Here is a 27,476-nt window from a genome sequence, read left to right as displayed (position 1 = left end):
CCAATATTGAGGACGCTGGAAATTTTTTCAGATCAGCCTCCAACAGCCAATTGGTTACATAAATCCAACTAAACACCCGTCGACCTTACCATACGTTTCCATCCTTCTACCCTGCGGCAAACCTTTGAAATTTCTCCTAGACACGGGAGCATCCTCTTCTTTTATAAACCCCGAATATGTCTCGCCAAAGGAACAAATTCAGTGCGACCCCGTAACTATTACTACTGTCTTTAAAAGTTACCAAATAGATAAACAGGTAGACCTGCCAATATTTCCAGAGTTCAACCAAACAGGATCCCTTAAATTCCTCATTTTTAGATTTCATAATTTCTTCGACGGACTTTTGGGCATGGATGCACTTCTTTTACTCAAAGCCAAAATTGACCTTGCGAATAGAACCTTAATTACCGGAAACGCTGTCAACAATATCAGTTTCAAGACAAATCAATCTACCGAAATTAAAGAAATTCAAGCTAAATCTAAAACCCTGATAAAATTGCCTATCAATGAGCAGAATGGCACTGTCTACATTAATCCCATTGAATTAGCACCAAAGCTTTTCGTTAGCTCTGGTCTGTACAATGTCGAGAACGGGTACAGCTCTATCGAAATAACAAACTTATCTGACGGAGACCAGATATTTATGTTAGACGCCCCATTGGTGGCGAGACGGTATGACGAGACCGACTTTATAGAACTGAATAATTTCAACTTGGCAATTAGTAATGATGGCGAGGACGAACTCGATCATCCTTCCGGACCTCACCTGAACGACTTATTGAGAACAAGTCACCTTAATAGCGAAGAACGAAAGAAACTCTTAAAAGTATGTACAGAATACAGTGACCTTATTTATAGGGAAGGGGAGCCACTTTCGTTTACAAGTAAAATAAGACACAAGATAGTCACTAGTGATGATATCCCCATATACACGAAGTCGTACAGATACCCATACGTGCACAAGCAGGAGATTCAGACTCAGATAAATAAGATGTTAGAACAAGGGATTATTCAACATAGCTACTCACCCTGGAGCTCTCCAATCTGGATAGTCCCTAAGAAGATAGACATCCATGGTAATAGGAAATGGAGATTGGTGATAGACTATAGAAAAGTCAACGACAAGACTATATCTGACAGATATCCAATACCAAATATAAATGAGATATTGGATAAACTGGGCAGATGCATGTACTTCACCACCCTTGATCTAGCTAGCGGTTTCCACCAGATTGAGATGGACCCTAGACATATTCAGAAAACGGCATTTACCGTGGAAAATGGGCACTATGAGTTTACTAGAATGCCTTTCGGGCTAAAAAATGCCCCAAGCACTTTCCAACGGGTAATGGACAATATCCTAAAAGATCTCATAGGGAAGGTATGCCTTGTATACCTAGATGATATAATCATATATTCCACTTCACTACAAGAACACCTGGAGGGTATAACGCAGGTATTCAGAAGACTTAGGGAAGCCAATTTTAAGATCCAAATGGATAAATGTGAGTTTCTTAGAAAGGAGATCTCCTTCCTGGGGCACATTATAAATTCTGAAGGTATAAAACCCAATCCGGCGAAGATCGATGCCATAAAAAATTTTCCATTACCTAAGACACGTACGGAAATTAAGGCATTCCTTGGACTCGTGGGTTACTATCGCAAATTTATTAAAGATTTGGCCAAACTCACTAAACCACTCACCCAATGCCTGAAAAAGGGAGCAACCATCCAGATAGACCAGAAGTATAGCGAGGCATTTGAGACATGTAAAAATTTACTGATGAACGATCCCATCCTTCAGCATCCCGACTTTACTAAACCCTTCATTCTCACAACAGACGCTAGCAATATTGCATTGGGAGCTGTTTTGTCACAGGGTAATATAGGTAGAGACAAGCCAATTTGTTTCGCGAGCCGCACCCTCTCACAGAGCGAATGCAATTATTCGACAATAGAAAGGGAATTACTGGCAATAGTTTGGGCAGTGAAGTATTTCCGCCCGTACCTTTTTGGAAGAAAGTTCAAAATTTTTACAGATCACAGACCCCTCACCTGGGTAATGAACCTGAAAGAACCAAACTCCAAATTGATTAGATGGCGACTAAAATTGGAGGAATACGACTATGAGATTGTCTATAAAAAAGGGAAGCTTAACACGAACGCTGATGCTCTTAGTCGAGTAAAGATAAATGAACCATTGGAAGAAAATAGACAAGAACTTTTCAACAACACAAGCACAATTCATAGCGCGGACGAAAATTTGAATGACGGTATTCCCATTTCAGAGAGACCTTTAAATGAATTCAACCTACAGGTGATTTTCGAAAGGGATCGCACAGGGTCACCCATGACCATAGAGAACATTTTTAGGAATAGACAGAGGAGAATTTTGCGTAGAGAGCAGTTCAACGAAGGAATCATGCTAGACATATTTAAGGAATACTTTCCCCCCAATAAGCAGACGGCTATTTACACGAATGATGAAATCTTTGCAATAGTACAGTTGACTTATTCCAAATATTTTTCACAAGCTAAGACATTCCGTCTCATTAGGTGTACCGAAATTCTTGAGGACATAATGACTGAGGAGAAACAAGAGGAAATAATTCGCGACTACCACGAACGATCGAATCATAGAGGCATAAATGAGACATTGTCTCACCTTAAGAGGAAATATTATTTCTTAAATATGAAAGATAAGATCACCAAAACACTGAACCATTGCGAGAAGTGTAAGACCTTTAAATATGATAGGAATCCCCCAAAACTGAAATTTTTAGTTCCAGAAACACCATTAAAACCCCTGGAAATACTTCATATCGATCTCTACAGTATTAACAATAATCAAATACTGACTGTCATAGACAAATGTTCCAAATTTGCTTGCGGATACGCACTTAGTTGCAGGAATAGTATTACGGTTCTTAAAGCATTCAAGAATTTTATTAGTTCCTTTGGTATACCCAAAATGGTTGTCTGTGACCAAGGCTCCGAATTCGTTGCAAACATCTTCAAAGATTTCTGCAGACAATTCCAAATAGAATTACACTTTACATCTTTCCAACAGACTAGCAGTAATTCACCTGTAGAAAGGTTACACTCCACACTTACTGAAATATACAGACTAATACTATCTAAGAGAAAGGAAAAGGGATTCTCAACAGAACACGAGGAAATACTGTCTGAAACATTGATAACGTACAATAACGCTATTCATTCCACGACCAAACACACACCCTACGAGTTATTTTTTGGACGACCATACAAATTCATGAAGACATTAAATTTTTCAAACGAACATGACTATTTAACGAAACTAAATACTTTCCTTGACGAACTATACCCCGAAATTCAAAAACATGTCCGAGACACAACAAAGACAAGAATCGAAAACCTGAATGATTCTAGAGAGGATCCTGAAGACGTCACTGATGGCCAAATCGTTTTCAGGAAAGAATCAAGAAGAAACAAATTGACGCCTAGATATTCAAAGCAAACAGTTGAAAAAGATGGCAAATTTACCATTCTTACTAAAGGGCAAAAGAAATTACATAAATGTAGATTAAGGAAACAACATAAAAAATAAAAAAAAAAAAAAAAAAAAAATAAATAAATAAATAAATAAATAAATAAATAAGTAAAAACTAAAATTTTAATTGTATCAAGAATTATTATAGCCTTTGCAAAAAGAAAAAGAAATGTCCTATACTATTACTACATGTTTAGTACATAAATAAACAAATAAACAATAATTCAGTAAATTAATATGAATATATACTAGGGATAGAACATTGACCAGAACTACCCTCACGCTCTCCTCACACAAACTAACACTAATCTTTCACTTTTAGAATTCCTTCAATTCAGGCACAAATAATCGAGGTACACAACTTGCCAACACACCAAAGCATTTTACCACTGCGTTTAGGCCCCGCAAGATTCGTCACAAATCTCAACAGCTTTATTCACATCATTAATCTTGAAAACTACAAAACAAACATTGACGTTATAGAATACAATCTTGACCTTTTCGAGAAACATATATTTGAACCTAACATCGTAAGAATAACTAAGCTAAAACTTGCAGAATTAAAGACCAAGTTTTTAGCATTATACCCAATTAAAAGACAGAGAAGAGGGCTAATAAATGGACTAGGTTCCGTGATTAAATTCATAACGGGTAACATGGATGACCAAGACGCTAGAACAATAAATCAACAGATAGAAAACATTTACTCAAACCTAAACAACGTTACATATACACTTTCACACGAACATTCAATCAACTTTAAAATGATTGAAAGATTCAATAACATAACATCCCACATAAATAACGAACAGCACACAATAGAAAGATACATGTTGAGCACAACTAACAAAATAAAACAGGAAGAGGACATACTATTACAAACACAATACCTCAACCAGATAAACTACAACATCGACCTTCTAACACACCACTTAACAAACATAGCTGAGGCAGTAGTTCTGTCAAAACTAAATATAATTTCAAGATTCCTCCTCAGCCCGGAAGAACTCGAAAACATAGAAGTCAAATTAAAACAAAAAAATATTGAAGTCAGATCTATCGAAAATATTTATGAAATGCTAGGCATGCAAGCCTACTACAATGAAACAAATATCATTTTTAATATTCTTGTACCGAATGTCTCTGAAGAAGACTATTTTCTATACCACATAATTCCTTTACCAATAAACATAACTAAGTTAATAATAACAGAACCATATATATTGTTTAATGAAAATTCCACACACCATCACAAAACACTTTGCCCATCGATCGAAGGAACATATTATTGCGGTATACCGATCCGACAGGAAGAAACCAAATACTCGTTATGTATTGGAAACTTAATAAACAATAAAGAAGCAAATTGCCCAATTAGTGACGTTGGAAAAAGGGAATCGATCACACAAGTGGAACAAAACCTAATACTTTTTATTCACTCACCAGAGACACTAATAAATTCTACTTGCAGTATCAAAACTCTCACAGTAAAAGACACAGCCCTTGTGCGTTTCCAGAACTGTGACGTCTCAATAAATGGTATAACATACCACGATGATACCGATGCATATTGGGATCAACTCCACATACCCCCGTTACCAAACAGCAACATTTCCGTAAACTCCACAATCGAAATACTTAGTCTTCAAAAACTCGAGGATTTCAACTTTCTAACCAACAACAGAATTAGCAACCTGGAAATAACCACTACAACAGTTCACTCAGTCACAACAACAACAACATTAGTATGCACAATAGTAGTCATTACCATACTCACCATTGTCATTAAACGAAAAAATACGTACAAACACCACTTTCCACCTCCACAGCCTATCACTCCGACCACAACATCTTCATTGTGGCCGTCGCTCTATCTTAAGGGGGGAGGAGTTACGACACCCACCTTATTGTCTCCACCAAAACCAGTTACGACACCCACCTTATTATCTCCACCAAAACCACCGAGAACGTTAACCTATTGATTTAGGTCATAATTAACGCTGAATAACCAATAAATATATTTGTCTCATATAACCAATATCATTGTTAGCAATAAGAACACCAACTAATTAATAAGAAATTGTTTTGTAACTTTTATTGTATAATTCCAAGAAATCTAGCTTTTACTTTAATCATCATTTATTATATTGTAACTTAGTTTTCTTTAAGATTTAAAATGAAAATAAAAATTATTCTTTGTTCAGACTTCAAATTGCAAAGAGTTATTTTTTTTTTTTTTTTAACCACGGAGGTTCCACCATCCTTATCTCGCGTTCAATTTACGATCCCAAATCGACATCTAAACATTGAAAGGGATGAGAGACATCGAAAATCGACTTTGACATCGATGTGGTCGCAACAGCCAACATATCGCCGAAGGAAGGTATTTCCTAAAAAGTTGAGTTATTCCATTTAATGACTTTTTCACTGGGGGGTGGATGGGTGCACATTGGTTGATTGAGGGAGGTGTTTATCAAACATCGATTAGATAGATTACATTTTTTTGGGTGTTTGCTTGGTTTAAGAAACCTATGTTTAATCCCTAGGGAGTGCTAAAACCACAATCAATCAATGGTATATTAAAAAATGTTATTACTTTTATGGTTTCGCGCCAGGAGAAGCAATTTTTTGATGTTGGCAGTTGTAGGGGCCACAAAGTAAAAGAAGTCAAAGTCACGTTTAAACAATGCTTTGGGATACATTATTTTGAAAATATATCTTATTAACAAATTGTTGTTGGGTTTATGAACTTTTTGGTGGAAGGGTTAAATTTCTTATTTTTTTTTTAGGGAAACAAATTTTTTACCACCACCACCAGGGAAGACAACATAGTGCTTTTCGTACAAGATTTAGTGCTGTTTAAGTCATCAAAAACCCGAATAGGTACCATATAGTGCGAAACGCCAAAAGGTACTAAATGAACACTTTTTGTATTTCTAGTTAGTACTTTTTACCCCTTTTATAAATTTGAGATTTTTGGTGTGGCTTTTTGTCACAGGGAGCATTATACTTATTTAGATCACCGAAAACCTGAAAAGGTACCGTATATGTAGTGCCAAATGAAAACAAGTAAAAGCGTGCTAAGTTCGGCCGCGCCGAATCTTGTGAACCCACCACCATGGATTCTGCTAAAATATGGGAGCTATATCTGGTTACAGACCAATTTGGATCGTACTTGGCACAGTTGTTGAGAGTCATAACAGAACACTTTGTGCAAAATTTCAGCCAAATCTGATGAAAACTGAGGCTTCCAGGAGCTCAAGAAGTCAAATCGGGAGATGGGTTTTTAAGGGAGCTATATCAGGTTTTAGAGCGATTCAGAGCGTAATTGGAACAGTTGTTGAGAGTCATAACATAACACTATGTGCAAAATTTCAGCCAAATCTGATAAAAACTGAGGCTCCCAGTAGCTCAAGAAGTCAAATCAGAAGATCGGTTTATATGGGAGCTATATCAGATTATAGACCGATTTGAATAGTACTTGGCACAGTTGTTGGAAGTTATAACAAAACACTACGTCCAAAATTAAATTTCAGCCAAATCGGATAAAAATTACGGCTTCCGGCGGCTCAGGAAATCAAATCGGGAGTTCGGTTTATATGGGAGCTATATCAGGTTATCGACCCATTTGGACCATACGTTACACAGTTGTTGGAAGTGATAACGAAACACTACATGCAAAATTTCAGCCAAATCGGATGAAAATTGAGGCTTTCACGGGCTCAAGATGTGAAATCGGGAGATCGGGTTATATGGGAATTATATCAGGTTCTCGACCGATTTGAACAGTACTTGGCACAGTTGTTGGAAGTGATAACAGAACACTATGTGCAAGATTTCAGCCAAATCAAATGAAAACTGAGGCTTCCACGGGCTCAAGAAATCAAATCGAGAGATTGGTTTATATGGGAGCTATATCTGATTATACACAAATTATGACCGTACTTGGCACAGTTGTTGGAAGTCATAATAGAACACCATTTGCAAACTTTCAGCCGTATCGGATGAAAACTATGGCTTGCAGAAGCTCAAGAAGTCAAGTCGGGAGATCGGTTTATATGGGAGCTATATCAGGTTATAGACCGAGTTGAACAGTACTTGGCACAGTTGTTGGAAGTGATAACAGAACACTATGTGCAAAATTTCAGCCAAATCGGGCAAAAATTGCGGCTTGTAAGGGCTCAAGAAGTTAAATCGGGAGAGCGGTTTATATGGGAGCTATATCCATATCTTAACCGATATGGCCCATTTTCAATCCCCAATGACCTACATCATTACTAATTATCTGTGCCAAATTTCAGGCGACTACCTTTACGCGTTCCACCACTATCGTGATTTCGACAGACGAAAGGACGGACATGGCTAGTTCGACTCCGAATGTCGAGACGATCAAGAATATACTTTTTTATGGGGTCCTAGAACAATATTTCGAGGTGTTACAAACAGAATGACTAGAGTACTATACCCCCATCCTATGGTGGTTGGTATAAAAAGGTACTGAGGGGTCACTTTTTTCATTTTTAGTTTGTGCTTTTTATCCTTTTTGGAAATTTCCAGTTTTTTGGTGACGCTTTTTGTTACAGGAACCATTATACTAGCCTATTTCATTTCACCTAAATTTTGCTACAAACATTCCATTAAGGAATAGGATATACTTCTCTCATATCAATCAGAGCAGTCCGTTTAAAGTTTTGGTCCAATGATCGGAGACCATTTTTTTCCTAAGTCCGAACGGCGTGCTGCTCTACAACACGACGTATGAATGTCTAAAATGGCTCAATGCATCTCCAATGAGACGAAAGCCCCTATTGAATGAAGGGAATCCCACAATTAAGGTCTACCCGGAAATTGATCTACGCGTTCTGACGTTTCAACCAAATTAACTGCTGGACGATCAAATTTGATATATGCGTTCTGACGGGTCAACCAAATCAACAGCTGGACGACCAAAACATTTGATGGTGACGCCTCTATATTTTGCCTTAAATTGTACTCTCGTTGCGTTCTTTTTGGAATTTAAACGAATTCCAAGAACAATTCCAATGCAAAGCCACGATTTTTCGTTAAAACGATAGTGAACCTATTGGCAAAATGTTCAAAAAATCAATTTAGTGCTTTTTTGGTATTTTTTCACAAAATTTTACTCTTTCTTACCCTTTTTACAATTTTTATAACGCTTTTTCCTGGTAAGTTGTTGGCATCACTGTTTGCCTCCCGTTATGATGTTGGCTATTTTTCTATATAACCAAAACAAAAACATTTAGCAGCAGTTTCAAGCTTCTTTATTATTTTCTTCACATAATTTTACTTTTTCTTACCCTTTTCACAATTTTTGTAACGCTTTTTGTTGGTAAATTGTTGGCATCACTGTTTGCCACTCGTTATAGAGTTGACAATTTCTCTATATAACCAAAACAAATACATTTAACAGCAGTTTAGTGCTATTTCAGTATTTTCTTTACAACATTTTTCTCTCTCCTATCCATTTTATAATTTTTGTAACGCTTTTTGTGGCAAATTGTTGGCATCACTGTTTGCCACCCGTTATAGAGTTGACAATTTCTCTATACAACCACAACAATTACATTTAACAGAAGCCTTCAATGCTATTGACTTTGTCTTTTTGGTATTTCTGGAAGGTTTCACAGTTTTCCCCTTCCTTTAGCACTAAAACTGAGAGTGTGTTTGCTTTTGTCCCAATTAGATTTGTTTTTGTTGCATTTTGCCCCTCTTTCAATTGTTGTTGTTTCCTCCTTCAAAAGTTTCATCTCATTAGCCTGCTTGCTAGTTGTACTCTCATTAAACTTTAAATTCACCTCAAGACTACTAATGCACTTTGTTTTTGCCATTGCTTTGGCTTAGTTTTCCTCCTCTTTTTAAAGCGATCGGTCGTCTTTTGTAAGTGCTAAAGAAAAATCTAAGATAACCATAAAATAATATCAAGAAGTAATAAAATTTTGTGATTATTCGCGTTATTAAACATTTCTTTGTACAACTGTGTCTTTTGTTTGTGGCAAAAATGTGCATAAATGTGTTAATTTCTGCTAAATCTATTTCATGTGTTTTTTTTGTTGAGTGGTGAATGTTGATGGTTTGTCTTGCTTTAACGCATGTTAGTGGTGAGAAAATAAATGTGAGTGAATGACTTTTGTATGCATGTGAGTACGAGTATACCCCAAAATGAGTGTGGGGAAATGTGTTTGAAGGTGGTAGCACAACTCAAGCAAAAACAAGTGTTGGTTTGTTTTTTACCTGGAACAACGAAAATTGCTAATTAGTGGAACGAAAGGAAACTGCTACAATGGAATGGATTTGGAGTTGAAAACCATAAGGAATTAAGGTAAGTGCAATAATATGTAGGTATTTATAAATTGTCTTACATATATACATAGCTACTTGACTTTTATTTACCAAACATTAAATGAAATAGGTAATTAAATTTAGGGCAAAGATTTGGTTGAAACTATTATTGTCTTATAAAGCATGAATCTACATAGAGGGCCCCGCATACACACACACACGCGCGCAGTGTTTACTTCTCAACATCAATTGCACGGCAGTGGTTGTACGTAAGGATTGACTCGATGGATTTCTTCATCGGCAAGGGCTGCGGCCTGAGTGTACAACACACTGCTACAACAACAGCAACAACAACTGCTTAACATTAGATGTGCGTAATTTGCTCAGCGGGCTTTTGCATGCATTTGTGCAAGCGAACTTTTCATTTTGAAATTTAACCCATTAACACCTGACTCTCATTTCCTATGAACGATTTTGGCAAAAACTAAGATATTCATTAAACAGACCATTTAGGTACATTGACGTAGTAATTATTTAATTTTTTTAACAAAACAATTTGAAAAATATTAAAAAAAATCGACTAAAATGCAGTTTAAGGGGAAAATCGGAAAAAAATCTAAATTTTTGCATAACCCCCTAAAATCACAACAGTAGCACGAATATGAAGTCCGTTTTTGGAGGCTCAGGGCAGGGAGGCTCCCAAACGGGCCTCCCCCACCCCATCAAGCGAAATAACACCGAATATAGGCAATATGGTACTCAAATTAAAGGAAATTTCGCGTAGAATACGAATACAATGGAAAAAGTTAAAAAAATATCTTACTCCTATGTTAAAGGGGAGAGTTTAGGAAATGGGAGTACTATTTTGCCGTAAACAAGTGAAATGATGCCGAATATAGGCAATATGGTACTCAAATTAAATGACATGTTTTGCAGGATATGAATAATGACAACGAAAAGCAAAAAAAGTGCCAACCAGGTTTTGGGGAAGTGAACGTTTTGAAATTGAAATCATATTTTGCATATAACATATATTGTTAACCGGCCAAGGATTTTTAAGGGTTAATTTTTTAAGAGCCATAGGAAAGTTTTTCAATGAAAAACACATAAAATTCAGAAAAATGTATGACATCTTTATTTGAATCGATTGTTCGGTACAGATAATTTAGTTTTTGACGATTATTTCATGCAAATCTTCACCATGACTGCGCCTCAAATGGCCCATCCGCTTACTCCCATTTCGGCATTTTGGCCGGTATCGCACGAATAAATGCTTCAATGTTGTCTTCCAATGCGTGAATGGAGGCGGGTTTGTCAGTATAGACATGAGCTTTAACAAAGCTCTACAAAAAATAGTCTAAAAGCGTTAAATCGCAAGATCTAGGCGGCCAATTGACCGGTCTCAAACGTGAAATAAAATGTTGACCAAACTCGCTTCTCAATAAGTCCATTGTTACGCGTGCTGAGTTGCATGTGGCAACGTTTTGTTGAAACCACGATAACGGTCACCATTCACAGTTACGTTACGATTCCCATCATCGTTGAAGAAGTACGGTCCAATGATGGCACCGCCCATACACCGCACCAAACTGTGACTTTTTCTGAATGCATTGGTAGCTCTTGCAATGCTTCGGTCTAATCTTCACTCCAAAATCAAGAATTCTGCTTATTTACCCAAATTGCTAGAAATGAGCTTCGTCGCTTAATGGAAGAAGGGCGCGATGAACTTTCTTATCAGAGCACGCGTTTTGATAACAAAATCAAATAATTTGCAAGGGTTTTTCGTTTTTAAGATGATTCATGGTTAAATTATAGACCAAACTGAAGATATTTGACAGTGAAACAAAACACGAAACATGCGTGAGCTGTTTAAACCAGTGTTGCCAAAAATATAATAACGGTAGTTTGGTTTTTAATGACATCAATTAATTGACATCAATCGAAAGAAATATATTTTTCAGAGAAGCGACGAATATATATGAAAATTAATTTAATCCTAAAAGGAAAGCAACGAAAATGTGAAACTACGAAGAAGAAGCATAAACACAGCAACTTGTTGTTGGTTTTTTTTTCTAAAGCATTCGTTATGGGTGTCAATGCACAGCCATAGGTGGGAGTATTAGTGGTGAGAGTAAGAGAAACAAATGGTGCGAGAAAGAGAGTATCACTATTTAGGTGAGGGTGTTGTAGGGGTGGCATGTACGTGGCCCTAAAGACTTGTTGTTGTTTGTATGTTCTAAAGATTTGTTGTTGTTTGTACGGTCGTATGCAGTAGGTGAGTGCCACTTATTGTATAAAAGTGAAAATTTAAAAGAGAGCCGGTCAGTCAAAGTAACTCAAAGTAATCACGTTAAAATAGCTCTCAATTGCGATGGTTTTAGAAGTATGGTATCAACCAAACATTAAAACATGGATTCATATTTCAGTGAGCCTTAACCCCAAAAGGGCTTAACAGACCTGTAGCCTAATTATGACAATATGGGGTTCGAATTCAAGATATTTGAGAGCAGTGTACGAATTTGATATTAAACTTTTTGGGCCAAGTATCTCAAGGGACGTCTATCTTGTTATCAAATAAAAGGGTTTTAGGAGTAGAGTACGTATTGACATGGGGCATATAAAGTCAAGTATCTGAGCATCGACCTCTCCTTAAAATACTTATAAATGGACCTTTAACGCGATCATGACATTTTGATTTTAATTAAAGTCATTTAGAAGTGAGAACATAAGCATTTTAGATCACGTATGAGTCGAGTGCGAATTCGAGTAGTGGTTTACCATTAGCCATAACAAATTATTAGAATGTAAACCCAGGGCTTGGAAAATTTAACCCAAAGAAATATATTTTCTGATATCAGCAAATACTCTTTGCTGATTTTATAATAAAATATTTTAACATTGCAGGAAACAGTTTCAAATTTTGAACTTCTAAACAATAGTTAACGCATTTCTTTCATATTTGTGTGCATTTGTTTTAATTTTAGGCGTACAAATTTGGTTTAAAAGCTTGAATATGATTTTGCTACATATTTGGTTTTAGAAAATTTGATAAAATTGGGTTTTAAAACTCACAAAAATTAAAAGATTAGGTAAAATATACAACTACTCAAAGCATTAATGACATTTAACATTTGAAAATAGCAAAAGATGTTTGCTGTTTTTGCAAAAAATTGTTACTTTCCCATTGCCAGCAGATTATTTTATGTTACGCCGAAAATTTTTAATTTTCATCATCAACAAAAATTTTCGGCGTAACATAAAATAGTCTGCTGGCAATGGGAAAGTAACAATTTTTTGCAAAAACAGCAAACATCTTTTGCTATTTTCAAATGTTAAATGTCATTAATGCTTTGAGTAGTTGTATATTTTACCTAATCTTTTAATTTTTGTGAGTTTTAAAACCCAATTTTATCAAATTTTCTTTTCAAGATGCAAGCATGAACCCTAGAAGCTTAGATTACAAATATAAGGAAAATTTTGTTTTGTGTATTGTAAAAGAGGGCACTTAAAAAAATCGAGTGATTTTTATACCCTATTAATATTAATACCTTGAATCATAATTCAGGGTAAATTTTCCAAATTTGAGTCCTCCAAACCAATGAGAAGTTGTAACTCACACAAAAATACCCAGTTCCAGATTAAAAGGTACTCACGATAATAAAAGTCTTAGAGGGGACTGACTCTTAACTCCACGCGGTTATCCCTGGGTATACACATTTTTATACCTTCCACCATGGGATAGGGGTATACTAATTTCGTCAAAGACCCCATAAAATATATATATACTTGATCGTCATGACATTTTAAATTGATTTAGCCATGTCCGTCCGTCCGTCTGTCTGTCGAAAGCACGCTAACTTTCGAAGGAGTAAAGCTACGCGCTTGAAATTTTGCACAAATACTTCTTATTAGTCAGTTGGGATAGCAAATGGGCCAAATCGGCCCATATTTTGATATATCTGCCATATAAACTCATCTTGGGACTTGACCTCATGAGCTTCTAGAAGGCGCAATTCTTATCCGCTTTGGCTGAAATTTAGAATGAAAAGTTTTGTTATGACTTTCAACAACTGTGTGAAGAATGATCGAAACGAGTCCATAGCTGCCATATAGATATAGCTGTCATACAAACCGATCTCCCGATTAGACTTCTTGAGCTTCTAGAGGGCTCAATTCTTATCCGACTTCGCACATATCGTTGTAGTATGACTTTCAACAACTGTTTCAAGTATGGTCTAAATAAGTCCATAACCTCATATAGCTGCCGTTTAACCGATCTCCCGATTGGACTTCTTGAGCTTCTAGAGGACGCAATTCTTATCCGATTTAGATGAAATTTTGCACATATTGTTTTGGTATGAGTTCAAACAACTGTTCTATGTATGGTCTAAATCATTCCATAACCTGATATTGCTGCCTTATAAACCGATCTCCCGATTGAACTTCTTAAGCTTCTAGAGGACGCAATTATTATCCGATTTGGATGAAATTTTGCACATGTCGTTTTGGTATGACTTCCAATAGCTGTGCTAAGTATGGTTTAAATCAGTTCTTAACCTGATATAGTTGCCATATAAACCGATCTGAGCCTCTTGAGGGCGCAATTGTTATTCAATTTGCCTGAAATTTTCGAGGTGATATTTTTCTACGAATTGTACGGCATGATAAGTACGGTCCATTTCGGTCAATAACTTCATATAGCTCATATATATTTGATAAAGTAATTCAAAGAACTGGACAAATGCGATCTATGGTGGAGGGTATATAAGATTCGTCCCGACGGAACTTAGCACGATTTTACTTGTTTTCAATTACTTTGACGCTCAATGAAATCGATTAGAGAGCAGCCAACGGCGGTCACCTGAGATGGAAAATTACTTCAAATTGTGATACGTGCACTCGGTTAAGCAAAAACAACCATTTTGAGAGCTTACAAATTGAGCAAATGGAAAACTTTTCTCGTCAGATAACATGATGTTTGGAAAATTCACAACTTTAGTGAAAGCGCAACAACATCTTTGCTTTTTCGAGTCCAACTTTTTTCGTTTTGGTGTAGCATTGTGTGCCATTTTGAATTTGTAAGGCTTTACCTTCCGCTCGTTTTCCAGTATATGTTCTTTCGGGGGTTATTTTCAGATCTTTAGCCATTTGATTGCATTTTGTTGAATTCGAACTCCCACTTGCCGAAACTTTTCACAATCATTCCGATACACAACCATTTTATCCACTTTGTGGTGTTTGAGTTCGCCAACAGCAAATAGTTGTGAATTTTCAGCCTAATATACATTTCTCTGAAGACAAATTTTTCAATCAAATTTTCTTTTAGAGAAAAAATTCAACAATTTCTGTAAGATAATTTTTAATAAAATTTTTCCCCCAAAGACATAATTTCTGACAAAATTTTCATCAATGACAAAATTTTTAGTTGTTTTTAATTGTAAGCATAATGTTATTTATGCTTTTTATACCCTCCACCATAAGATGGGGGGTATACTAATTTCGTCATTCTGATTGTAACTACTCGAAATATTCGTCTGAGACCCTATAAAGTATATATATTCTTGATCGTCGTGAAATTTTATGTCGATCTAGCCATGTCCGTCCGTCTGTCCGTCCGTCCGTCCGTCCGTCCGTCCGTCCGTCTGTCTGTCGAAAGCACGCTAACTTCCGAAGGAGTAAAGCTAGCCGCTTGAAATTTTGCACAAATACTTCTTATTAGTGTAGGTCGGTTGGTATTGTAAATGGGCCATATCGGTCCATGTTTTGATATAGCTGCCATATAAACCGATCTTGGGTCTTGACTTCTTGAGCCTCTAGAGTGCGCAATTCTTATCCGATTGGGATGAAATTTTGCACGACGTGTTTTGTTATGATATCCAACAACTGTGCCAAGTATGGCTCAAATCGATCCATAACCTGATATAGCTGCCATATAAACCGATCTTGGGTCTTGACTTCTTGAGCCTCTAGAGTGCGCAATTCTTATCCGTTTGGGATGAAATTTTGCACGACGTATTTTGTTATGATATCCAACAACTGTGCCAAGTATGGTTCAAATCGGTCCATGTTTTGATATAGCTGCCATATAAACCGATCTTGGGTCTTGACTTCTTGAGCCTCTAGAGTGCGCAATTCTTATCCGATTGGGATGAAATTTTGCACGACGTGTTTTGTTATGATATCCAACAACTGTGCCAAGTATGGCTCAAATCGGTTCATAATCTGGTATAGCTGCCATATAAACCGATCTTGGGTCTTGACTTCTTGAGGCTCTAGAGTGAGCAATTCTTATCCGATTAGAATGAAATTTTGCACCACGTGTTTTTTTATGATATCCAACAACTGTGCCAAGTATGAGTCAAATCGGTCCATAACCTGAAGTAGCTGCCATATAAACCGATCTTGGGTCTTGACTTCTTGGGCCTCTAGAGATCGCAATTCTTATCCGATTTGCCTGAAATTTTGTACGACGGATCCTCTCATGACCATGAACATACGTGTTTATTATGGTCTGAATCGGTCTATAGCCCGATACAGCTCCCATATAAATCGATCTCTCTATTTTACTTTTTGAGCCCCCAAAGGGCGCAATTCTTATTCGAATTGGCTGACATTTAACACAGGTCTCCAACATATAATTTAATTGTGGTCTGAACCGGATCATATCTTGATATTGCTCTAATAGCAGAGAAAATCTTTTCTTATATCATTTTTTGCCTAAGAAGAGATGCCGGGAAAAGAACTCGACAAATGCGATCCATGGTGGAGGGTATATAAGATTCGGCCCGGCCGAACTTAGCACGCTTTTACTTGTTTTTAAATACAACCTTTAAATAAAATTTTTTAATAAGGCAAAATTCATATCAACTTTCAGGACCCCAGAAACGTGGTCCTGAAAGTTGATATGAATTTCGTGCTCTACTCTCAAATGCCTTTCATTTAAGTCCCATATTGCCACGATTAGTAAATACGTATGTTCGATTTAGCGGGTTTTTCGGAGGTCCCCCATTCACTTAGCCCTTAAAAAAAATATCAGCATCGTGTTCTACTCTAATATACCATACCATTTATTTAATCCTTTTTTGGGGAAGCGGAGGTGGGGTTCAATTTTATGCTCTACTCCCTCATACCTTCCATTTGAGACCCACACTGATCTGGTCGCCAAATATGTCCGGATGGACCCCCAGAAACTTGGATCCACCTGTGGATATCAGATTCGTATTCTACTCGCAAATACCTTTCATTTGAGTCCCATATTACCATGAACCGTAAATATGTCCGATTTAGGGGTGTTTTGGGAGTTGGTGGTCCCCCAAACACTTGGTCTGACAATTTTATATCCGATAAGTTTTCTAATCTTAAATATCTTTCATTTGATTCCCATATTGTCGTGATTGGTGTATATATATTTGTTAAGTTTTGGGAGTGGGGCGATTCCCTAGGTACCCCATCCGAAATGTAGATACCCATTTTTTGTTTTAGGCACAAAAAATTTGGTTGAAATCGCACCACCCATCCCCGAGATCTGGCTTTTTTGAAAATTACCTTTCCTTGACCTTTCCTTTCCAACAATTTAAACTTTTTCTTTATTTCTTTCTCCCATGTGAATATAGCCCCCTTGTTCTCAATGAAATATTTTGAAAAATTAAATTTACATACTGTCCATCAAGCTGAACATTTACACAACAAATTATCCTTTTGAAAGTCCCCATGATTTCAACTCTAATTTGTATTTTATATGACCATAATCTTTGTTTGTTTATCTTTGATGATGAAGCTCAAAACTCTGGTCAACTTTGTGACACTCAACACAACAAAAAAGGATGTTTGTCGTTCAGTGATGGTCATACGAATTTGTCAGGATTTATTTTCAGTTATGTTCTCTCCTTTTTTTTTGCTTTTATTCTATGCTGTAGCATAGTAGCAGTGATGATGTTATGTTGGTGATTATGATGATACTGCCTTCGATGGCAATGCTGATAAAGTCATATTTACCTATAAATTTATGTTGTTTATTATTATCATGAATAACAACAACAACCAAGTGCAAATGATAACATCATAATACCTATAATTTGAAGTTTATACATTTTGTGTGTGTGCGTATGTGTGTGCATTTAGGATTTTGTCGATTATGATGATGGCGATATATGATATGGGTTGATGATTGCACAAGAGAAAGAGAACTTCGGGTAATGTTGTAGTAAATTAAATGGTAATTAAGGAACAAAAATAGTAAAGTTAAAATTCATACATTTTGTTTTAAGAGGAACGAAACACACAAAATGCTTTACCTAGCTGGTCCAATACTAGGTGGTAGTGTTCAAATATGAATTCAATATTTCTAAAAAAAATTTGTGTAAAGAAAAAAATTTGGAATATATCTTTCTGCAGCTATCAAACCCCGAAAATTTGTTTGGGCATATATTAGACTCTATCTTCTTTTTACCAGTAGCTTAGATTTTTGACCACTTTAGGTGAAGTTAAATATTTTTAGTTCAGAAAGGGGACCAATTTCTAAGAAATCTATCTATATACGCATATAAAGGGTGATTTTTTAGCTCTTATCTTTTAGAAAACACTGGTTTATACAGCTCGCGCACGTTTCATGTTTTCTTTCACTGTCAAACATCTTCAGTTTGGTCTCTAATTTAACCATGAATCGTCTTACAAACGAACAACGCTTGCAAATTATTGAATTGTATTATCAAAATGCAAGCTCCGTTAAGAAAGCTCATCGGGCGCTTCTTCCATTTTATGGAGGAAGCTCATTTTTGGCTCAATAGGTAGGTGAATAAGCAGAACTGTCGATTTTGGACTGAAAATCCGCCAGAAGCATTGTAAAGTCAGTTTGGTGCGGTTTATGGGCTGGTGGCATCATTGGACCGTACTTCTGCGAAGATGATGCAAATCATAACGCAACTGTGAATGGTGAGCGCTAACGTAAAATGATATTTGCCCAAAATGCAAGAGCTTGACTTGCATGACATTTGGTTTAAACAAGACGATGCCACATGCCACAGAGCACGCGTAACAATTGACTTATTGGGAGGCGAGATCGGTGAACGTTTAATTGCACGTTCGGGACCGATCAATTGGCCGTCTATATTGTGCGATTTAAAGCCTTTAGACTGGTTTTTTGGGTCTTTGTTAAAGCTCATTTCTATACAGACGCATGGGAAGACAACATTTAATCATTTATTCGTGAGATACCGGTCGAAATGTTGGAAAGAGTATGCCAAAATTGGACTAAGCGTGTGGTCATGGTCAACATTTGAATGAAATCATCTTTAACCATTAAATTAAAAAATAAAGATTTCATGCAATTTTCTGAATTTAATGTGTTTTTTTTTTGAAAAGCTTTCCTATAGCTCTTAAAAAATCACCTTTAGTATATAAAACTAGCTGTACTCAGCCCGCTTTGATGCGCCTTCATTAGCACCACGCGAAAAATAAGTTTCTTACTTACTACCATATGTATCTCAACAATACAAGTTATTTATCTACTACCAAATACCTTTTATTGAACCCCATATAGCCATGATTGACAAATATTCACATTTTGGAAGGCGTTTTGGGGGGTAGGCAACCTCCTATCACTTTAACCTTATGTCTAATACCATATTCGTAATGTACACTCATAGGTCACCGTATCGCAGAGTTTGGCATATCCGCCTATGACGCTGAACGCCTGGCTTTGAATCCTGGCCACCACCAGAAAGAATTTTTAGATGGCAACATTTTTGAGTTACTATGCCATTTAAGGCTTCTCTCCAAAAAGGTGTCGCACTGCGGCATGCCGTTCGGACTCGGTTATAAAAAGGAGGCCCCTTATCATTGCACTTATATCCCCCTTATCATTGCACTTAATCGGACTGCATTCATTGACATGTGAGAAGTTTGCCCCTGTTCCTTAGTGAAATGTTCATAGGCAAAATTTGCAGTTTACTCCCATATACTTTTTATTTGAGTCCCATATTGTCATAATCGTCTTATATGCCCACTTGTGACGGTTTCGGTTTTGGGGCGGCCCCTTAGTCTACCCTTGAATACCTTTCATTTACGACCCATATTGTCCCGATCGGTCCACTTTGATTTTAGGCGATACTTTTGGGGCGTTTTTGAGCTTGGGGCGTTGCCCTAGGTACTTGGATTCAGTTTTACTCTTAGGGCGACGCCATAGATATTTGGATTCAATGACACCATATTCGTTTTTTACTCCCAAAAACCTTTCATTTGAGTCCCATATTATCCTGAACGGTCCATTTAGATTTTTGGCGGTACTTTTGGGACGGTTTTGGGCTGGGGACGGCTTTCTTGATATTTGGTCCAATTATTAAATATTATATTCTTACTTTACTCCCAAATTCCTTTCATATGAGTCCCATTTTGTTCCGATCGGTCCACCTAAAATTTGGAGCGCAACATTTGGGACGGTTTTGGTCCCAATTTTTAATACCGTATTCGTAATCAACTTTTTTTTTATTTATTTTTTGAGTCCCATATTGTCTCAATCGGTAAATATGTCCTGCTGGGGGGTTTTGGAGTGTTAGACCCTCAGACTCCACGGAATACATCTTTACATCAGATTTGTACTCTGCTTTTATATACCTTTCATTTGATACCCATATTACCCAAAGCGGTAAGTGTCCCGATGGGTGGTGTTTTTGGGGGTGGGGGACCCCCCGAACACTAAGGGTGAAATTTTTATACCAACTTCGTACTCTACTCTTAAACACCTTTCATTTGATATCCATAATGTCCCAATCGGTAAACATGGTGGGGTTCGGGTGGGTTTTGGGATGGGGCGTCCCCCCAGGTTATTTGACCCAAAAACTGTAAACCAATTTCGTGTTTTTGGGGTACCAGAATATGGCAAAAAAATATCGCTTAGATCGGTGCAACAATGTGCAATGGTGATAAGGGGAGGGTCCGTTCCCCCTCCGGATATCAAACAAGTAAAAGCGTGCTAAGTTCGGCCGGGCCGAATCTTATATACCCTCCACCATGGATCGCATTTGTCGAGTTCTTTTCCCGGCATCTCTTCTTAGGCAAAAAAAGGATATAAAAAAAGATTTGCTCTGCTATTAGAGCGATATCAAGATATGGACCACAATTAAATTATATGTTGGAGACCTGTGTAAAATGTCAGCCAATTCGAATAAGAATTGCGCCCTTTGTGGGCTCAAGAAGTAAAATAGAGAGATCGATTTATATGGGAGCTGTATCGGGCTATATACCGATTCAGACCATAATAAACACGTATGTGAATGGTCATGAGAGAATCCGTCGTACAAAATTTCAGGCAAATCGGATAATAATTGCGACCTCTAGAGGCTCAAGAAGTCAAGACCCAAGATCGGTTTATATGACAGCTATATAAGGTTATGGACCGATTTGAACTATACTTGACACAGTTGTTGGATATCGTAACGAAACACGTCGCGCAAAATTTCATTCCAATCGGATAAGAATTGCGCACTCTAGAGGCTCAAGAAGTCAAGACCCCAGATCGGTTTATATGGCAGCTATATGAGGTTATGAACCGATTTGAACCATACTTGGCACAGTTGTTGGATATAATAACAAAACATGTCGTGCAAAATTTCATTCCAATCGGATAAGAATTGCGCACTCTAGAGGCTCAAGAAGTCAAGACCCAAGATCGGTTTATATGGCAGCTATATCAGGTTATAGACCGATTTGAACCATACTTGGCACAGTTGTTGGATATCATAGCAAAACACGTCGTACAAAATTTCATCCCAATCGGATAAGAATTGCGCACTATAGAGGCTCAAGAAGTCAAGATCCCAGATCGGTTTATATGGCAGCTATATCAGGTTATGAACCGATTTGAACCATACTTGGCACAGTCGTTGGATATCATAACAAAACACGTCGTGCAAAATGTCATCCCAATCGGATAAGAATTGCGCACTCTAGAGGCTCAAGAAGTCAAGACCCAAGATCGGTTTATATGGCAGCTATATCAGGTTATGAACCGATTTGAACCATACTTGGCACAGTTGTTTAGGATCATAACAAAACACGTCGTGCAAAATTTCATCGCAATCGGATAAGAATTGCGCACTCTAGAGGCTCAAGAAGTCAAGACCCAAGATCGGTTTATATGGCAGCTATATCAAAACATGGACCGATATGGCCCATTTACAATACCAACCGACCTACACTAATAAGAAGTATTTGTGCAAAATTTCAAGCGGCTAGCTTTACTCCTTCGGAAGTTAGCGTGCTTTCGACAGACAGACGGACGGACGGACGGACGGACGGACGGACGGACGGACGGACGGACGGACGGACAGACGGACGGACATGGCTAGATCGACATAAAATTTCACGACGATCAAGAATATATATACTTTATGGGGTCTCAGACGAATATTTCGAGTAGTTACAATCAGAATGACGAAATTAGTATACCCCCCATCTTATGGTGGAGGGTATAAAAATGTAATGACCTATTTCCACCGGTGACTCAAGCTCTACCATCTGTGAACATTTCATAAAAATCGGCTGTTTTTAAGTCTATATATGCCCATAAAAGGCGCAAATATCACATCGATTTTGGCACAGTGGTATATTATAGGCTTTTCGGCATGCGTGCCCAATATGGTTCATATTGCTTTTTATCTGGGTATAGCATACATACCGATCTCCGGATTTCAGGTCTTGGGCCCATAAAAGGCGCATTTATTACCCGATTTCGCTGACTATACCTGACATATTGACCGATCTTCTGATTCCCATAAAAGGCGCATTTATCATCCGATTTCGCTAAAATTTGGCACAGTGATATATGTTACGCTTTCCAGCATTAAGGTCTTGGGTCCATAATAGGCGCATTTATCATCCGATTTCGCTGAAATTTGCCACAGTGGTCTATGCTAGTATTTTCGTCATGCGTGCCCAATATGGTTGATATCGGTCTATATATGGATACAGCAAATGCACCGAACTCCGGATTTAAAGTCTTTGACCCATAAAAGTCGCATTTATTACCCGATTTCGCTGAAGTTTAGCACAGTGAGTTGTTTTAGGCTCTGCGATATACGTGTTCAATATGGCATTTTTCTTTCCATATTTGGATATAGCTGCCATATATGCCGATGTCCCGATTTAAGGAATTGGGCCCAAACTTTTCTGGGGGCACCCCCGAGAGACATTTCTACACTATGCCGATCTCCCTATGTAAGGTTTTGGGCCCATAAAGAACGCATTTATAATCTGATTTCGCTGAAATTTTACACAGTGCGCTGCATTAGGCTTCTCGACATTCGTACCGAGTATAGTCAAGATCGGGCTAGATTCGGATATGGTTGCGAAATAGACCGATCTCCCTATTAAAGGTCTTGGGCTCATAAAGGGCGGATTTATTATCAGAATCCATTGAAATTTGGCACAATAAGTGGGCTTTTCGTCATCCATGCAGATTTTGCTGAAATTAGGCACAGCGACCTAAGTTAGAGTTTTCGACATCTGCGCCGTATATGGTTGATATCGGTCTATATTAAGATATTGCTGTCATATATTCCGATCACCTGATTTAAGGTTTTGGACCCATAAAAAGCGCATTTATTATCTGATTCCGCTGCAATTTGTCACAGTGACCTATGTAAGGCTTCTCGACATATGTAAGGCTTCTCGTCATCCTTGGGCCCATAAAAGCTGCGATTATTACCCGATTTTGCTGAAATTTGTCACAGTGTGGTAGGCACTTTTATACGATAAAAAGTGCTTTTAAGGAATTCGCCAGAGAGGTCTCTGTTTAGACTATTACAGCTTAACCTGCTAAGGAAAACTCCAGTTAGCCATACCCGTATACTGGATAGCATATTGAAAGAACTGCAGACGGACTAACAAGTAGGGACGGAAACAATAGAGCGCCGACTATATATTATGACACCGACTCTGACGGAATACGTGATGACTGCCGCATTTTTCAGGCAGAGGTCTTTGCGATAACTAAGGCGGCAAAGATTATCCAGAGGTAAAGATCGATCTAACACCTGTATCTACAGCTTTAGTCAAGAGGTATTGAAGGTTTTAGTTGGCACGAGTATAAGATCTAAAGTTTTGGGTCGCTGTCGAGAGGTCTTAAATTGTCTTCAGGGGAATACTAATCTGGCTTTATGCTAGGTTCCCTGACATAAGGATATCATTGGAAATGAGAAGGCGGGATCTGGTGCAAGCCTTGCTCTTGTGTCAATATTGGATGTATTCCCACCACTATCGATAATTTTCCATGGAATTAAGGAGCATTATAAGGATACATGCTTAAATCTCTGGCAGTCATTAGCCGGATTTGAACAAACAAAACTTCTGTGGAACGAACGCTCGTAGTCGAACATAGATAGTAGAGTATGGTTATCGGAATTATAACAGGACATAATAAGTTATATAAACATATATCTCGTATTGACATCAGATATGTTGACATCTAGCGGTGGTGTCATGGGATCGACGCCACGGATGACGTTATTTGTAATTGTATCCACCTGAAATTTTGAGAGCAGTTGCATCCGACAATTGTGTTCCAGAGTAAACAAAATAGCCAATTTGAAAGATATTGATTTGGGTACTCTTTATATTAAGCCATCGATATATACTTTATAGGGTTACAAATGTATATTTTGATATGTTGCAAATGGAACTACAAAATGGTGGATATAAAAACATGTACCGCATTCTTGGCTTGTAAAACATTTGGTAGGTTTTGATGGCGTCTGGTAGGATTTTTCTTAAATTTAGGTAGGAAATAATTTTCTTGAGTGGCATTACAGATAGTGACTTATATTAGGCTTTTCGACATCCGCGCCATGTATGGTTTAGATTGGTCTATGTTTGGATATTGCTGCCATAAAGGCCAATATTCTGGATTACTTGACCAGTGAATTGTGTTCACTAGAGGTCCGTACCAATTCCATCCGATATGGGACCTTATTTCGATATAGCTGCTATAGGTTCATAAATGAAGCATTTTTCACTGGACTATGATGAAACTTGGTTAACATATATACCCGATGTGGAGGGTATTCCAAGTACGGTCTGACTGAAATTAATGCCTTTTTACTTGTTTTTACTAGGGTGTCACAATAGGTCGGACCGAATTCCGGGTGAATTCGCCTTTCGGGCTGGGCTACCCATTCAACCTAAACTTAGATAAAAATTTGCACATATTTTCGGAAATCGAATAGAACATCTTCTACCAACTTTTGGAAAGATTCGAGCTAAAATGGGGAAACTATGGCCATAACTGGATGCTTCAACTGATAAATTAGTTTAAGTGCCAGCAAAATATTGCAAATATTTTAAGAAAACTTTAAAATTATTCCTGCAAAAGCACATGAAGTCTGTTTCATCTTAATATTGAGAGTGTTTGCTGCAATAAACACTTAATTATTTTGATTTATTTCATTTTCTTACCCTTATCTTGAACAAATTAAGAAATGATTTACAATTCAATTCGTTTGAATGCAGACACTCATTCATTCACTCACACACTCACCTGATGTGAAGGAATATGTTGCTTTTGGTGAGAAATTATTCGGTACATACCTATCTTGATTTTCCCCCTGGATCTTCCCCCCCACATAAAGCTGCTATTGAAGCAATGGCAAAACAACCTTAGAATAGACAGGGAGGGAGGATAAGACTTGGAAGACTTATGATGCTGGTATTCTTAAAAATCCCTATGATGATTATATATGATGAGAATATAAGAGATGCACACATACACGCATATAAGCATGCATACACAAACACCCAAATATTTTGTTGACAAATGACAAAATAAAATTGTGTTTAACATATTTTGGATGTAAGACAAGATAATGCCATACATCATACATGGCAAACGCACGCACACACACACAATGATAGACAACCAGTGATCCTAGCAAACACACATCAACAACCACACACACACACTCACCTACAATAACCTGCCTTGAAATGTGGATTTAGAGAATATGCAATAACCAGCCAAAGAGAAATGGAAGGGAAGACCAGTTATACAGTGTACCACGAAAATTTTGATCATATCTAGAAGTTAAAAAAGCTTCAATTAAAATAAAAGCAAACCAAAATATAACTACTTTTCGTCCAACCTTTCGAAATTACCCACCTTAAATCTTGTTTTCAGTTCTATTATTTTTATACTTTTTTCTTTGAGCCACTGTACTTCCACTTGTTCATACATTGCCTTACAATGAATGAATAAAAGAAAGATCGATGTTGTCTTGTGATGAGCATGTGGGAAAAGCGGGGGCGTTTGCCTGGATTGAGGAATTAACATAAGCAAAGTCAAGGTATTAAATTGATTTATTATTTGACAAAACATGTTTTAAACCTACAGAACCCTCAGCAAAAGCATTAACAACACAAGTGAGACAACATCAAAATATAAATGAGGATTTTTACAATACATCAAGGCATGTCTAACATCCCCCTACTAGGGGGGAATAACAATTTAGTCGTACATGATTTTTGACAACCCCATGCTAATGCTGTACATTTAAATTTGGGATATTTTTTTCCCAAAATAGATTTGTAGGTATTTGATCATTATTAAGCATCAGATTTTTTTTTTCAACAATAAGCAGAGGAATGATTTACATGACGGGTCTTGCCATGAACTGGAGTATGCGACTTAATGGAGGCATGCATGATATGAGAAGAAAACTTTAAATTCTAACCACATTCATATATTCACCTGTACTTTTAAATAACAAAATAGGAACACTGCAAAACTATGGCAAAAATTTCTTTAAATATATATAAGGGAGATAGTTTACTTTAATTGGCTATTACTGAAAATTTATACCTCAAGCTGAATGTAGAATTGTTGTCCTAGAGCCTGGACCTTCTGCGCTTCTTCTTTAATCTCTGACACTCACTTTCAAAGTGTCGCTCTTCACTTGATCACTCTATCGGTGTCTTTCTCTTCCCCTTTTGCATATTCTATTGGGTTGCCCAAAAAGTAATTGCGGATTTTTTAAAAGAAAGTAAATGCATTTTTAATAAAACTTAGAATGAACTTTAATCAAATATACTTTTTTTACACTTTTTTTCTAAAGCAAGCTAAAAGTAACTGCTGATAACTGACAGAAGAAAGAATGCAATTACAGAGTCACAAGCTGTGAAAAAATTTGTCAATGCCGACTATATGAAAAATCCGCAATTACTTTTTGGGCAACCCAATATTATGGTCGCCTTCAAAAGTCTACGTTGCTAGAGCTTCTTCATCCAATCTGACAACTTGACCCAGCCAACGCAACTTTTGTATTTTGATGCGTTGAACTATGCTAGGACGCACAGTGAGAGAAAATCTAAATAAACTAGTAAAAATATTCCATGTAGGAACGGATAAAGATATCTCCTACAAAATCGGAATGTTTAAAGCGGAGGTTTTAACGAGATTGTGTGGCAAATTTCAAGGCCCTAGGTTGTCCGAGGTGCCAAAAGGCGCATTTTCCGAATATTTTTCCTATATTCCCGAAGCCATTGGAGATATTAAAGACCTTAAGCAGACTTTTTGGAGGAATTTTTGAGCTCTATCCAGCAACAAATTGGAAATCGGACCACAAACGAAGATTTGGCAGGCCCAACAAATTGTAGAAAT

The 27,476-nt window shown here is 37.2% G+C and overlaps 1 protein-coding gene across 1 annotated transcript; it reads left to right on the top strand.

The window, feature by feature from the left end:
* Positions 1-3,846: 3,846 nt before the first annotated feature.
* On the top strand, positions 3,847-5,672 carry LOC131997852 (uncharacterized; the record flags this gene model as incomplete). Its single annotated transcript, XM_059369683.1, has 2 exons — positions 3,847-5,277; positions 5,362-5,672. Coding segments are annotated over 2 exons (1,584 nt in total), but the record flags the coding sequence as incomplete, so codon positions are not given.
* Between the last annotated feature and the right edge of the window lie 21,804 nt (positions 5,673-27,476).

The sequence above is a fragment of the Stomoxys calcitrans genome, chromosome 5, assembly GCF_963082655.1.
Source record: "Stomoxys calcitrans chromosome 5, idStoCalc2.1, whole genome shotgun sequence".
Classification (NCBI taxonomy): Eukaryota; Metazoa; Arthropoda; class Insecta; order Diptera; family Muscidae; genus Stomoxys; species Stomoxys calcitrans.
This window is presented reverse-complemented; position numbering and strand designations above follow the sequence as displayed.